Below are 13373 nucleotides of genomic sequence, written 5' to 3'. Positions count from 1 at the left end.
CCCCACATGAGGCTGCAAACTTCCAGCCTATGGGGGCTAGAAGCTGGCAGCCCAGTGTGAGGTCTGGAGCAGTTCTCGTCCGTCCGTGGTGTGCAGGCCATTCCAGCCCAACAGGCTGGAACAATTCCCCTGTTTAATCAGTTGACTAGTTAAACTTAATGTTTAACCAGTGAACTAAATAAACAGGATTTTATATTCCTAATGAATACTAACACATATGCACCTACATTTAAAGACTTACACATTTTAGGATTGCTTGGTGCCCAAGGAGAGCAATGTGGCTTCTAAGAAGGCCTGATGGTTGTTCTGACTTAAGATCGATTCCTGTGGCCAGAGTTGGGAATCAGTCAGGTAATAGAAGCATCCTAATCATAGAGTCTAATCTTCAGCCAGGAGCAGAGTGGTGAAGAAACTTAAATGCCTGTCCGAGGTTACTAGAAGATTTCCCCCTATGCAGAGAATGTCTGCTCTGATCCACTGAGTTTCTGCTAGGTCACTGTAACAAAGAGTTTAAAAAGTGGACACAATCTGGCTAGGAATCTGGTTCCTTTGTGTTATGATATGATTCCCTGCAGTTCATGGCAATTCATCCTGTCAACAATGCTGATGGGTCCCCTCTATACAATGAGTGTCTTTCTCTTTCCATCCCCTGACAACAATGTTTGGTGGCAGCTGCCAATGGGAAGCCCATGTGAAAAGCCTCTGCAGATATTTCTAGAGATGTAGAGAGGGTTAAACTCCCTGCTTTCTCTCCTGTGGGAAGTATAATCTTTCTCCCACCATGTGGAATAATGATCAGGAGAGTCCAGATTGTAGGGTTTATAGTCTCTAATAAGGGTTTTTCACGTTTAGTGGATGATTTATTCCTATCATACAAAGAAGGTATGGGGAAGATAGTTATAAGAGATTAGCTGCTTTTTATTAAGTGTGCTAACTTGTTCCATGTGTTTCCTTTTCCTCAGATCTGAGTACTGAAGAGCAGTTAAGACGTTTGCAAGAGGAGAAACTTTGTAAAATCTGTATGGATAAAGATATCTCAATAGTTTTTATTCCCTGTGGCCATCTGGTTGCTTGTAAAGAATGTGCTGAAGCACTTGATAAATGCCCTTTGTGTTGCATGATTATTACAAAAAGACAGAAAATTTTTATGTATTAGTCATATGTACTGCGTGGTTGCTGCATGTGTGCTGTAAAATTGTTTAAAATCACTGTAACGCGATAACAAACAGTTGGGATGTTCAACCCTGTAGCACACAAATATTTTTATGGAGAATCTAAAATTTTGGGATTAAAAAACCAAAGCTTCAGTCAGGGACCTAAAGTCTCAGTAAGAAGTTGCTAAACCTGTGCTTTGAGCTCTCACATTTAACACTCACATGCAGCCTCTTCATTCCTCTCCACTTTGTCCTTTCACTTGATTTGAATTGACAGACTAGGAATTCTTCATTACCATGTGCTCGTTTACATATGTCTGTGTGTGCACATATTTCTAATTTGTAAAAGTATAAATGAACTATATTATTCACTTGTATACAGTGGCATGAGCAAACTGAGAGATCTAATTGACTACAAGCTGTGCTGCTAATAACAATGTGGGTTGGAATTTGTCATCTGATCTCACTCTTTACCTGTATCTCTGCCAAGTTTTCAGAAAGTTTATTTCCCACATTCTGTAGCCTGTGAAGTGGAAATGACAAAAAAAATCCAGCCATTGTTTTGTTGAATATTAATTTTTCTAACATTTATATTTTTCAAAACTAGAATAGTTAGGGTAATACTAATTGCTTCGGTTGAAGGGAGATGTTTGTGCATTCAGGAATGGTGACATTTTAGTGAGAGAAATAAATAGCTAAAAGTTTATGTAGTTTTGTTCTTATGTTGGTTATTTTAGGGACTGTCTAATCTCTTAAATAGGGTTAATCCCCTTTTATACCCAATAAAACCTTAATGAGTAACACTAATTACTTTTCTTATAGAGAAAATGGCATCTTTTAAAATCTGCTGACCTTTTCTAAACCACAAAAATGTACACAATATTTTTAATTTATTCAAATGACAGAAAAATTACAAAAACATCATATGGTTTTTCTCTTTTGAACAGTTTCCTCTTCCAAGCATACATTAGCCTTCCCAAGTCCTGTACAGTATATTTTTAAAAATTGACTGATTTCACTTCTACCTTTCATTTCAACTGATTTTATTTCTGTTATTTACATATTATAGTTACATTTCAGCAGCAATGTTTAAGTTGCACTAAGTCCATTTATTTCTCCAACTCTGAGAACCCTCAGGCTGACCTTTTCTAGCTCAATAATTAAAAGGATCCTTTAACTATCACACAATGACATTGTTTTCAAATTCCTAAAAAATCAAAACATTCATTTTCAAATCCATTTTTATCATCCCATTTGTACATATTCAAGACTTTATACATCCCTATGAAGAAAGAAGAGCCATCTGATTACAAACTCAAATATATTTTAATAATTCTTCTTTTAAAATATATTCTTCTAAGAATCCAATTTTTGTATATGAAATTATAAAAGAGGGCAAAATATATCATGTATAATTTAAGTCCATGGGCATGATGCTGCAAACCCTTTTTGCACATACAAAACTTTAATCATGTGAGAAGTTCCATTGACCTCACTGCTGAATCCTTCCCTTCCAAACCTTAGCTTTAGGGGACTCCTCATGTGAGTAGATTATGCACATGCAGAAAGTATTTGCAAGATTAGGCCCAATATAATGCTTGTACTGTATGTATTACCTTTAAATTTAGAAATTACTCTGTTTACTTGCACATATGTATAATTAATAAATATTCTGCTTTTGGTTTCACAAAGGCACTATGTATAATGGAAATGTTATAATGCCTTTATTTTTGTAGTTGAAGTTGTGAGTTGACATAATTCACATTTGACAAACATCTTAGTTTAACGAAATCAGTGTCTATGCTGGATGTTTCTGTTTTACCCTCTTCTCTTTGGCCATTTCTTTCGTTTTAATGTGGAAAATCTGTCAGATTGCATGTCCTGTATTTACTTAATGACTGTCAATATTCGGGTATTAGGGTATACTGGATTCCTTCTGTTTCTTTATTTAAATAGGTTAATCTTTTTACCATTCTTATAAAAAATCACTGCATACAGATACAGACACTAATTGACTGCATTTACTTTTTTGTTTTCAGAACACTAAAGGTGTTGTCTCATCTTAAAAATTAAACTATATATTTTATTGTGGTAAGAGTTAAGATTTTATCATGGGCATAATGGGATAGCATCAGCATAAAATTATTTTTCTGTTAATATATTACAGATCCTTCAGTTTTCATAATTAAGAAGTCCAAACTTGCAAGTCTCTATGTATACAGATTTATTTTATGTATTTCAATTTGACAGTGAATCATTTTATAAAATTTCAGTTATGCTTTTAGTTTCTCATTCTGGCTCTCAAGATAGCTATTTGAGCTTGTAACATTTCTTTTGGAATTAAGACTTGTCCTCCAATTTTCTCATTTTGTTTTTAAAATCTGAATTTTGAATGTAAGTAACACTTAGCTGATGATGCCTCTCTTCAACAGTGTCATCTCCAAATTTCTGAAAATTAATGTACTGTACTAGCACATGTTGATATATTTCAGAGTCTTCACTGAATGACTGAATTTTGCTTTTTAATTTTTAAATAGATTGAGTGAAATTAAATTGTTTGTATTAGTCTTGTGATTTTACATGCAAAGCGCACTCATAAGATGGCACTCTGTACTTTCTTGTCTTTGTACATGTAATATAGCAGGATATTACTAATGAATTTTAATAAACGTGGTAAATATAATTGACTACAAAGAATTTCTCTGAGAAAGAGCTCTTTGTAACTCAAAAGCTTGTCTCTTTCAGTAGAAGTTGGTCGAAAAAAAGGTACTGCCTCACCTACCTTATCTTTCTCCTATTCTGGCACTAGGTCACAATAAACCCAGTATTTATTGTCCATATATGGTGAAATCATGCTTACCTCAGTTGGAAATCCGAGTTTAGTTTAATCACGAAACTGCTTCTGGAAAACTCGATTTTAACTTTTTTCACAATCTATTTAGGTTTGAATTAATCGTTTTATTGCCTATTTTTGCAGAAAGTTTGTCACTTAAATGTTTATAGACAATTCTGTATCATAGGAAATGATTGGGCAGCTAAGTGCCCAGCTCCTGTTGAAAGTAATTGGGGGGTTAGCACAAAATTCCCATTTGTGCCTTTGAAAAAATCTTCCCAGTATGTTTGTTTCAAGGAAGAAAAATAAGTGCTTGCAAATAGTCTAGTAGTTTTGTTTGAAACATCGCCCAATCCAATCCACGCAAATAAAAGGCATGATGCTGAAGAAGGTTGTTTGGCATAAGCCGGAAGGACTGCAGGGAAGTTCCCTCTAAAAAGGGGTCAAACCCCTGAGTAGCACAGAAGGAAGAACCTTAAGACCAGCCACATCAGGGGAGATGGTTTGAGATGAATTTTGCTATCAGAACTGTTAATTTTTCTGTTAGTAAAATTCAAGTCCCAGCAAGGGAGTGTATTTGGATTGTACAGTATGTGAACTGGGTTTGAGAGCAAGTTGGGGATGATTGCAAAAGCGGCGAGGAGTCCTGTGGCACCTTATAGACTAACTGAAGTGTAGGGGCATAAGCTTTCGTGGGCAAAGACCCACTTCGTCAGATGCATGCCGGACATGCATCTGACGAAGTGGGTCTTTGCCCACGAAAGCTTATGCCCCTACACTTCAGTTAGTCTATAAGGTGCCACAGGACTCCTTGCCACTTTTGCAGATTCAGACTAACACGGCTACCCCTCTGATACTGGGGATGATTGTAACTTTTTGTTTTTTCCTTACAGTTTTTTAAAATCCTGAAATATAAATCAATTGAATTATTGAAATATTATTCAGATATATTTAATTCAGAAGAATCTTATTTTAAACTCATGCTGAGGCTAACTATTGAAAGGCACTGTAGGTCTCTAAACTTTAATTTTTTTTTATTTTGAAGAATCACTAATTTTTCCAAGAGTCCGTGTTTCAAAATTGAATTTGTTGTCTGGGACAAGATAGAGTTAAAAAACAAATTTGTTAGTAAGATTGTAAGAGAGCTGCTCTGTAGGTGCAATTTTAAAAGTTGTAATCAGTCCTGCATTTAGACTAAATGTGAGACTGTAATTAACAGCCATCAAACTGTGACTGATTGAATTAGAGAGATATTTTTTTAAATTACTGATTTTCAGTGTCTCATTTAAATATGCAGCAAAATGCCTTGGAGACCAGTGCTAAGCATTTAGGGAAATAACAGGAATGATGGATGCAAGTAACCATGAAAGAGCACAGATATATGGGGAAGGCATGGCTGAGAGGATCATAGATATTTTTTGGCCCCCAGCTGCCAATAAGTTAATTCATACTGTTGTTTAAAATTAACAGCTTTTTTGAAATTTTTAATATTCGAAATCTGGTGTGGTCTCCATCAGGGTGGATTACTTTAAATCGAGGTGATTTAAATAACAATTTAAATCACCCCAAAAAACCCCTAAACATTGATTTAAACAAAAAATGTGAAGACTGTGCTTAGAGTGCACTTAATTATGGAGTATATCGCATTGAACTCACTGGCACTTCTGATGATGGTTTTCTCAACAACAACAAAAAAGTATAGAATGGGAAAAGCTGAGTTATGTTGAAGTAAAATAGGGGATAAATTTATGGAATCACTATTATGATCTCTGGCCATGGTGTTCTAAAATAAGGGGCATGTATGATGTAACGTAAAATAAGAAAATGACAGCAACTGGCAACTCCAGATTTTTCTTACTGCAGCTTTCTGTATTGTTATATTTGAGTGATACAGCTTGAGAACTTATTTGTCACATCACACCTACAAAAAAAAAGGCATAGAGAGAGTCTTAAAAATTATGCATTGTCAAATGAATTATTTAAGTTATTCACCAATTGATCCACTTAGCCGTATCCACATCTTGAGCCACATCCTTTTCTCCCAATAAACATTTTTCCTTATGATGATTCATTCTTGCAACTGGCAAGGAGTTCCACAGGTTGACTGTGTGCTAAATGAAGAAAAACTTCCATTTGTTTGTTTTAAACCTGCTGCCTATTTAATTTGGTGACCCCTAGTTCTTTTATTATGGGAATAAGTAAATAACTTTTCCGTATTCCACTCTTCAGGCTTCAGTGGATGCTACTGTCACAACTTCAGGGTAGTTACAGTAGTTGTCTTGAGGCATGAATCTTGTCTTCACTTGTTGGGGTTCCCCAATGAGGTTAAAATATCATTGAGGACCTACCTTTGGCAAGGTTAACATGTCAGTTCCTTCATTCACTCAGAGTATGTCTACACTTGCACCCTCTTTCGAGAGAGGGATGCAAATGAAGACATTAGAAATTGCAAATGAAGCTGGGATTTAAATATCCCGTGCTTCATTTGCATAATTGCATTATGGCACTATTTCGAAATAGCACTATTATGAAAATAAGACGCTGTTATTTTGAGAGAAAACCCTTCTCTCGAAATAACCCTTATACAATGAGGTTTACTGGTTATTTTGAGAGAAGGGTTTTCTCTCAAAATAACTGCATCTTAACAGCATCTGTTATTTTGAAATAGTGCCATAATGCGATTATGCAAATGAAGCACGGGATATTTAAATCCTGAAAGTCTTCATTTGCATCCCTCTCTCGAAAGAGGGTACAAGTGTAGACAAACCTTCAGATTCCAAAACAGCTCTCTATTTTTTAGGTATTTATATTCCAGCTCTAAACAGGAAACAGGAAACAAAACAAATGAGACCAAGACCTTGCCCTCAACTGTTCTATCACTGCCCTTACTAACCATAATGCAAACACCAGAGGGGTCAGAGACCCACTATTACACCGCAGGTTCCCCCTCAGGCTCCCAGCTCTATCATCATCGGGGTTACCCGCCAATGTGTGCTCGCTCTTTCCTCGAAACTCGGTGCTCCCCCCTTCCCAGATCCCTTTGTCTCAGTTTACCAGTGCTCCCTGTGAGTCTGCCCCAGTTCAGCAGGACTCGCTTGGCCCAATGTTCAGCGGAGAAGGAGAGGGCCTTGGGCCCGCTCCGGATCCTGGCCCAGGACCCTAAAGGCAGTGAAGTGGATTTGCTGTCTGGTTGGTGGGGAGTTTCCCTATAACTCACCAACCCTTGGGGAGAGAGAGGGAGGGGTTGCTCCTTTTCCCGTCCCCGTCCACTTCCTCCTTTCCTCTGCAGTTGTCGGTTTGGCGTAGATCCGCGTGGGGTCCTCGGTGGTTCCCTCACTGGGAGTCCTCCCAAGCCTCCTTTCTCTATGCCACTGGCCAGCCTCTTACTCAGCTGCCTCCCTCTCAGTGGGGCTGGGGCACCATTTAAACTGCAGCCAAATACGGCCACTCTCGGCCCCGTCTCCCGCCCCTGGCGCTCACCAATGACGTCAGCTGACATCTTCTTGACCGTTTCTGCCCGGTCCGTGATGGCCCTGGAGCAGGCAGGACAAGACCGCCGGTGGGTGACACGGGGATCCAGGCGCTCCGCCATCTTCGGGCTCAGCAACGCCCCCTCCAGGCTCCTCGTGGCATGCTTGCCGCTGAGCGCTTCCCCCAGCGGCTGCGAAGTGTGGGGCACGGGGAGCTCCGCCTGATCGGAGCCCGGTGCCCCATCACACACTCTTCCCTTTTAAGTCACTCACAGGTTTGTCAAAGGGGTCTCCTTCCTCTTCCATTGCCTTTGAAAGGAAGTTGGCATCTTTAGGTTTCGTCCCGGGGCGGTGTTGCACCTTGAACTTGTACGGCTGCAAAGCCAGGTACCACCTCATCACCTGAGGATTTGAATCTTTCATTGCTCGGATCCAGCGCAGCGACGCCTGATCAGTCACTAATTTGAAAGGGTGTCCGAGTAAATAATATCTCAAGGTCTCGATCGTCCTCTTCACCACCAAAGCTTATTTCTCGATGGTGGCATACCGTTGTTCGCGGGGGAATAGTTTACGGCTTAGATAGGCTATGGGATGGTCCTGTTCATCTATGTTTTGCGCTAACACCGCTCCCAGCCCGACTGCCGAAGCGTCTGTCTGTGAGATAAATTCCTTTGAAAAGTCTGGTTGCAATAATACTGAGGCCTGCATTAAAATTGTCTTTAATTGCCGGAAAGCATGCGCACATTGTTCAGTCCATACCACCTGCTTGGGGTAGTTGTTTTTGGTTAGGTCAGTCAAGGGCACGGCCACCAAAGCGAAGTTAGGAATGAATTGTCTATAATATCCAGCCAGACCCAAGAACTGCCGGACCTGCTTTTTTGTTTTTGGGGGGCAGTACTCCACCAGGGCCTGTACTTTGGTCGCCAGGCGTTTCAGCTGGCCCCTTCCTACAGTGAACCCCAGATAGCACTTTTTGGGGTTCACTGTTAACTCTGCCTCCCTCAAACCTTCCAAAATTGTACGTAAATGTAGGAGGTGGTCGGCCCAGGTCTTACTATACACGACTATGTCGTCAATATATGCTGCAGCATATCATTGGTGCCCCCGCAAAACCCGGTCCATTAGTCTCTGAAATATTGCCGCAGCCCCATGGAGTCTAAACGGCATAGTTTTAAACTGAAAGAGCCCGAAGGGGGTAGAGAACGCAGTTTTCTCCGTAGAGGTGGATGTTAGAGGGATTTGCCAGTACCCTTTTGTTAGATCTAAGGTGGAAATATATTGGGCCCAGCCTAACCATTCTAAAAGCTCATCCACCCGTGGCATGGGGTAGGCATCGAACTGGGAGATCGCGTTGATCTTCCAGAAATCTATACAAAATCGTACTGAGCCATCCAATTTCGGGACCAGGAGGATCGAGCTGCGCCAGTCACTGCGCGACTCTTCAATTACCCCCAACTGCAGCATTTTCTAGATTTTGTTCCTCACCGTTTCCCACATCTTCCTAGGGAGTGGGCGTACTGGTTCACAAAACCTGCATCCTGGTTTGGTGGCGACATGGTGGTTTATCCATCCAGTACACCCTGGAACTGCCTTTACTACCGAGCTATACTCTTGGAGCAGCTCCTGTACCTCTTGTTTTTTAGTTGGAGTGAGGTCAGGTCCTAAATCCAGAGAGCAGGTTGCCGTCAGGTCCCCGGCCCAGGATCCCAGGTCCATGGGCTGTGGCTGGGGGTCTAGGAAAAGACTTTCGGGTTCCACTTTTTAAATAAATGAACGTGGTATACCTGGGTACCCTGCCTCTTCCCGACCAAATGGACTTCATAATCTTTGGCCCCCACCTTACGAACAATCTGAAAAGGCCCCTGCAATTTGGCTAAGAGTTTAGATTCGCTTGAGGGTAAGAGGAGAAGGGCTCTCTCCCCTGGTTTTAAATTCTCATATCTTGGCATCACGGTTATAATAAAAGGCTTGCCTGTCCTGTGCCCACAGTAGGTTCACCTTAGCAAACTCCCTAAGCTGCTGTAGCTTCTCTCTAAGGCGTAAATCATATGACACCGTCCCCTGTACTCGAGTCTCCTGATCTTCCCAGGCTTCCTTTAACAAATCTAAAATACCCCGGTGTTGCCTCCCATAGAGGAGCTCGAACGAGGAGCAACCCGTTGACGCTTGGGGTACTTCCCAAACTGCAAACAGGAGTGCGGGTAGTAGTTGTCCCACTCCTGGGGGTCCCCCTCGGTGAACCGGCAGAGCATGTTCTTTAGTGTGCGGTTAAACCATTCTACCAACCCACCTGTCTGCGGGTGGTAGACTGAGGTACACAACATTTTAATGCACAATAGGCAACATAACTCTGCCATAAGTTTAGAAGATACATTCGTCCCTCGATCTGTTAGCATTTCCCAGGGTATCCCCACCCTGGCAAAGATCTCCACGAGTTCACTAGCCAAGCTTTGGGATATGGTGTTTTTTAGGGGCACCACCTTGGGATATCGGGTGGCGTAGTCCACCAACAAACACCAATATATATGAGTGGCCCGCTTGTGTCCGTTCTAAGGGCACCACTAGATCCAGAGTGACCCAGTCAAAGAGTACTCCTATGACGGGTAAGGAAACCAGGGGGGCCTTTGTAGCTCTGCGAGGCTGAGAGAGTTCACACTCGGGGCAGGAACTGCAAAAATCCTGCACCTCTTTATGCACCCCGGGCCAAAAAAATCTCTGTACTATGTGCTGCGGGGTTTTCTCTCTCCCCAGATGTCCAGCCCAGGGATTGGCATGGGCCAGTTCTAGGACCTGACGCCAAAAACTAGCTGGCACTAACAATTGACTTAGCGGGCCGCGACCCTCCCCAGCCTCTGTTACGCGGTATAGCTGGTCCCCGCATACCTCAAAGTAGGGACCTTGCTTTAGTCTCTGTGCCTCCTCTATGTCCGTGGCCCTCTCACGTGCCTGCTCCCATGCTCAGCGCGGCGAAGAGTCTTCTCGTTGCTCCTGGACAAAGTCACCTTCCCTCCATCCTTCCAGGGTCCCTTTTGGTTCCAGAGGGGTCGCCAGCTCCCCAGTTCCCTTGGCTGCGTTCTGAGGATTGGATTCCTGGCTCCGCGTAATTCTTTGGGCCACTAGCACGCTCTCTGCCTTGTCCTTCTCAGACCCTTGGGCCAGTTGGGGGCTCAAGGCCTCTATCAGGCATTGGAACCCGAGCCAGTCTCGCCCTAACAATACCGGGTATTATAAATTTGCGGCTAATGCTACCTAACATATTACCTCTTCGTGGGCATCGGCCATCTGCACCCAGGCCGTGGGATAGGGCCAGATGTCCCCGTGGACACACTTCATCCACAATGGGGCTCCCGCTGGCTCAGGGTGGGGAACTAGCGTGTTCCTGACCATAGTCTGCCCACAGCCCAAATCTAGTAGAGCCCAGATGGCCTGCCCCTCTATTTTGACTTGCACCAACAGCTTTTCTTTATCCCACGGCCGTGTCCAGGGACTTAGGTTCACGACCTGCCCAAACGAACAGTCCATGAAAGGACAGTCCCGGCAGAAGTGCCCTTCCTGTCCTCACTCATAGCAACTCCCCCGGTTGCTTACCCCTAGTCTGGGGGCCCGCCCCTGTTCCTCTCACCTAATGGCTTTGTCACCCTTTAGCACCTTGTCTGCCTGATTTTCTGTGGTCACAGCGGACCAGTCTTCCCCGCCCCCCATGAACTCTCCGATGCTCCGGCCCCTACCTCCTCACGGGCTCTGGGCTCGTCCTAACGGTGGGCGTTGCCCATGCCTACCCGAGGGAGTTCTACTTGTCTCCCCAATCCCTTCTGCTGCCAAATAGGCCTCCGTTAAGGAGACTGCTTTGGCCAGGGTTGACAGTTGCTGTCGCCACACCCATTTCTGAGCCTCGCCTGGCAAAATTTGGAGGAACTGCTCGAGTACTATGACATGGACCAGCTGAGTGCTGGTCTGCCTCTCAGGTTCTAACCACCTCCGGCAGGCCTCCCTGAGTCTCTGGACAACCGCCTGTGGGTGCGCACCGGCCAGGTAATGTCCCTGTCTAAATTTTTGCCTAAATGTCTTGGGGTTTACACCGACTTGATCTAGGATACCTTCCTTTACCTCATGATAATTTAGAGCATCCCAAGGGGTCTAAACTCTGGTATACTAATTGCGCTGCTCCAGACAGTTAGGGGGCGAGTAAGGTGGCCCAGTGGTCCTCTGGCCACCAGGCTGCTGTTGCTACCTTCTCGAACGTCTCGAGATCAGCTTCAGGGTCGTCCTGCGGTCCCATTTTGGTCAACTATATGGGTAACTGGGGCACTCCCCCCTGCCCATCGTCAGAACCGCCACTAGCTCCTCCGCTCGCTTTTGCTAAGGATGCCCCTTGTTGAAGCCAACTCTCCCTCTGGGACTGCTGCTGGTCCACCAGTTCCCTCATGAACTGCCTCTGCTGCACCTGTTGTTGGGCAGCTAACTCTTGCAGCAATTGTGTTTGTTGCTGCTGTTGCTGGCGCTGCTGCTCCACCATCCACTCAAACATTTTATTGACATCCATCTTCTGATGGTATAGGTTTTTTTTAAAAAAAAAACCCTACACCCAGGGGTTGAGATCAATACCCACATTCTCCACCATCTGTTACACCGCGGGTTCCCCCTCAGACTCACAGCCCTATCATCATTGGGGTTACCTGCCAACGGGAGTGCGCCCTTTCCTCAAAACCCAGTGCGCCCCCCTTCCCAGATCCTTTCGTCTCACAGTTTACCAGTGCTCCCTGTGAGTCTGCCCCAGTTCAGTGGGACTCGCTTGGCCCAGTGTTCAGCGGAGAAGGAGGGGGACTTGGGCCTGCCCCCGCTCTGGGTCCCGGCCCAGGACCGTAAAGGCAGCGAAGTGGATTCGCTGTCTGGTTGGTGCGGAGTTTCCCTGTAATTCACCAATCCTCGGGGGAGCGGGTGTTGCTCCTTCTTCCATCCCCATCCCGGGACACTTCCTCCTTTCCTCTGCAGTTGTCAGTTTGGCGCAGATCAGCGCAGGGTCCTCAGCAGTTCCCTCACTGGGAGTCCTCCAGAGCCCCCTTTCTCTAAGCCACTGGCCAGCTTCTTACTCAGCTGCCTCCCCCTCAGCGGGGCTGGGGCTCCATTTAAACTGCCGCTGAATACTCGGCCCCCTCCCCCGCCCCTACCGCCCCAGCCCCGGCACTCATCAATGACATCAGCTGACGTCTTCTCCTTGCCAGTTTCCGCCCGGTCCCTGACAGCCCCGGAGAAGGCTGGACAAGACCACCGGTGGGCAGCACAGGGATCCAGGTGCTCGGCCATCTCCGGGCTCAGCGCCTCCCCCTCCAGGCTCCTCGCGGCGCACTCACTACTGAGCGGTTCCCCCAGCGGCCACGAAATGCGAGGCGCCGGGAGCTCTGCCTGATCAGAGCCCGGTGCCCCATCACACCCGCATATACAGCTTTCTGCCCATCTACTTTCACAGTTCAGCCCTTCACACCAAGTGGTTAATTTTTGATTGGATGTTCAAGAACCACCAACTTCTGTTAATATCATCCTATACTGCCCCCCCAAACTCCTTTTTCTAGATGCCCTGCCAACTTCACATACACAGTTGGAAGACCATAACGATGCACAAGTGGGGTTAGAGATCATCTAGCTACATAAGAGTTTGTCGTATCCCACCAAGGTCATGGCTTTTCTTGTTTGGTGGATGAACCTAGAACTAGTGTGGAAGAGTCTTTCTTACACTTACTTCCACTGTGTCTATTATCACAGAAGTCTCCCTGCTAGGATGAGGAGCCTACACTGACAATCACGCTGTACTGGGCACTTGGACTCCTCAGGAAGCCAGGAGTATATCAGTTGACTACAGCTAAGAGCAGTCCAGCCAGCCTGTAGTGCATCACTTCCCCTTATTCAGTTCCACCATAA

At 44.6% G+C, this 13373-nt stretch overlaps 1 protein-coding gene and 1 long non-coding RNA gene across 4 annotated transcripts in view; one reads left to right on the top strand and one right to left on the bottom strand.

The window, feature by feature from the left end:
* Positions 1 to 3721, top strand: part of XIAP (X-linked inhibitor of apoptosis) — a 46076-nt gene extending 42355 nt beyond the window's left edge. For all 3 annotated transcript variants that reach the window (XM_075940979.1, XM_075940978.1, XM_006115393.4), the window contains one exon: positions 963 to 3721. In XM_075940979.1, the coding sequence (XP_075797094.1) occupies positions 963 to 1156 (194 nt within the window). In that variant the 3' untranslated portion in view covers positions 1157 to 3721. The remainder of the gene's footprint in view (positions 1 to 962) is intronic.
* Positions 1 to 13373, bottom strand: part of LOC142831247 (uncharacterized) — a 50825-nt gene that overhangs the window by 26576 nt on the left and 10876 nt on the right. The gene's annotated exons all lie outside the window — the stretch shown is intronic.

This window comes from Pelodiscus sinensis, chromosome 13 (genome assembly GCF_049634645.1).
Source record: "Pelodiscus sinensis isolate JC-2024 chromosome 13, ASM4963464v1, whole genome shotgun sequence".
In the NCBI taxonomy this organism is placed as follows: Eukaryota; Metazoa; Chordata; order Testudines; family Trionychidae; genus Pelodiscus; species Pelodiscus sinensis.
This window is presented reverse-complemented; position numbering and strand designations above follow the sequence as displayed.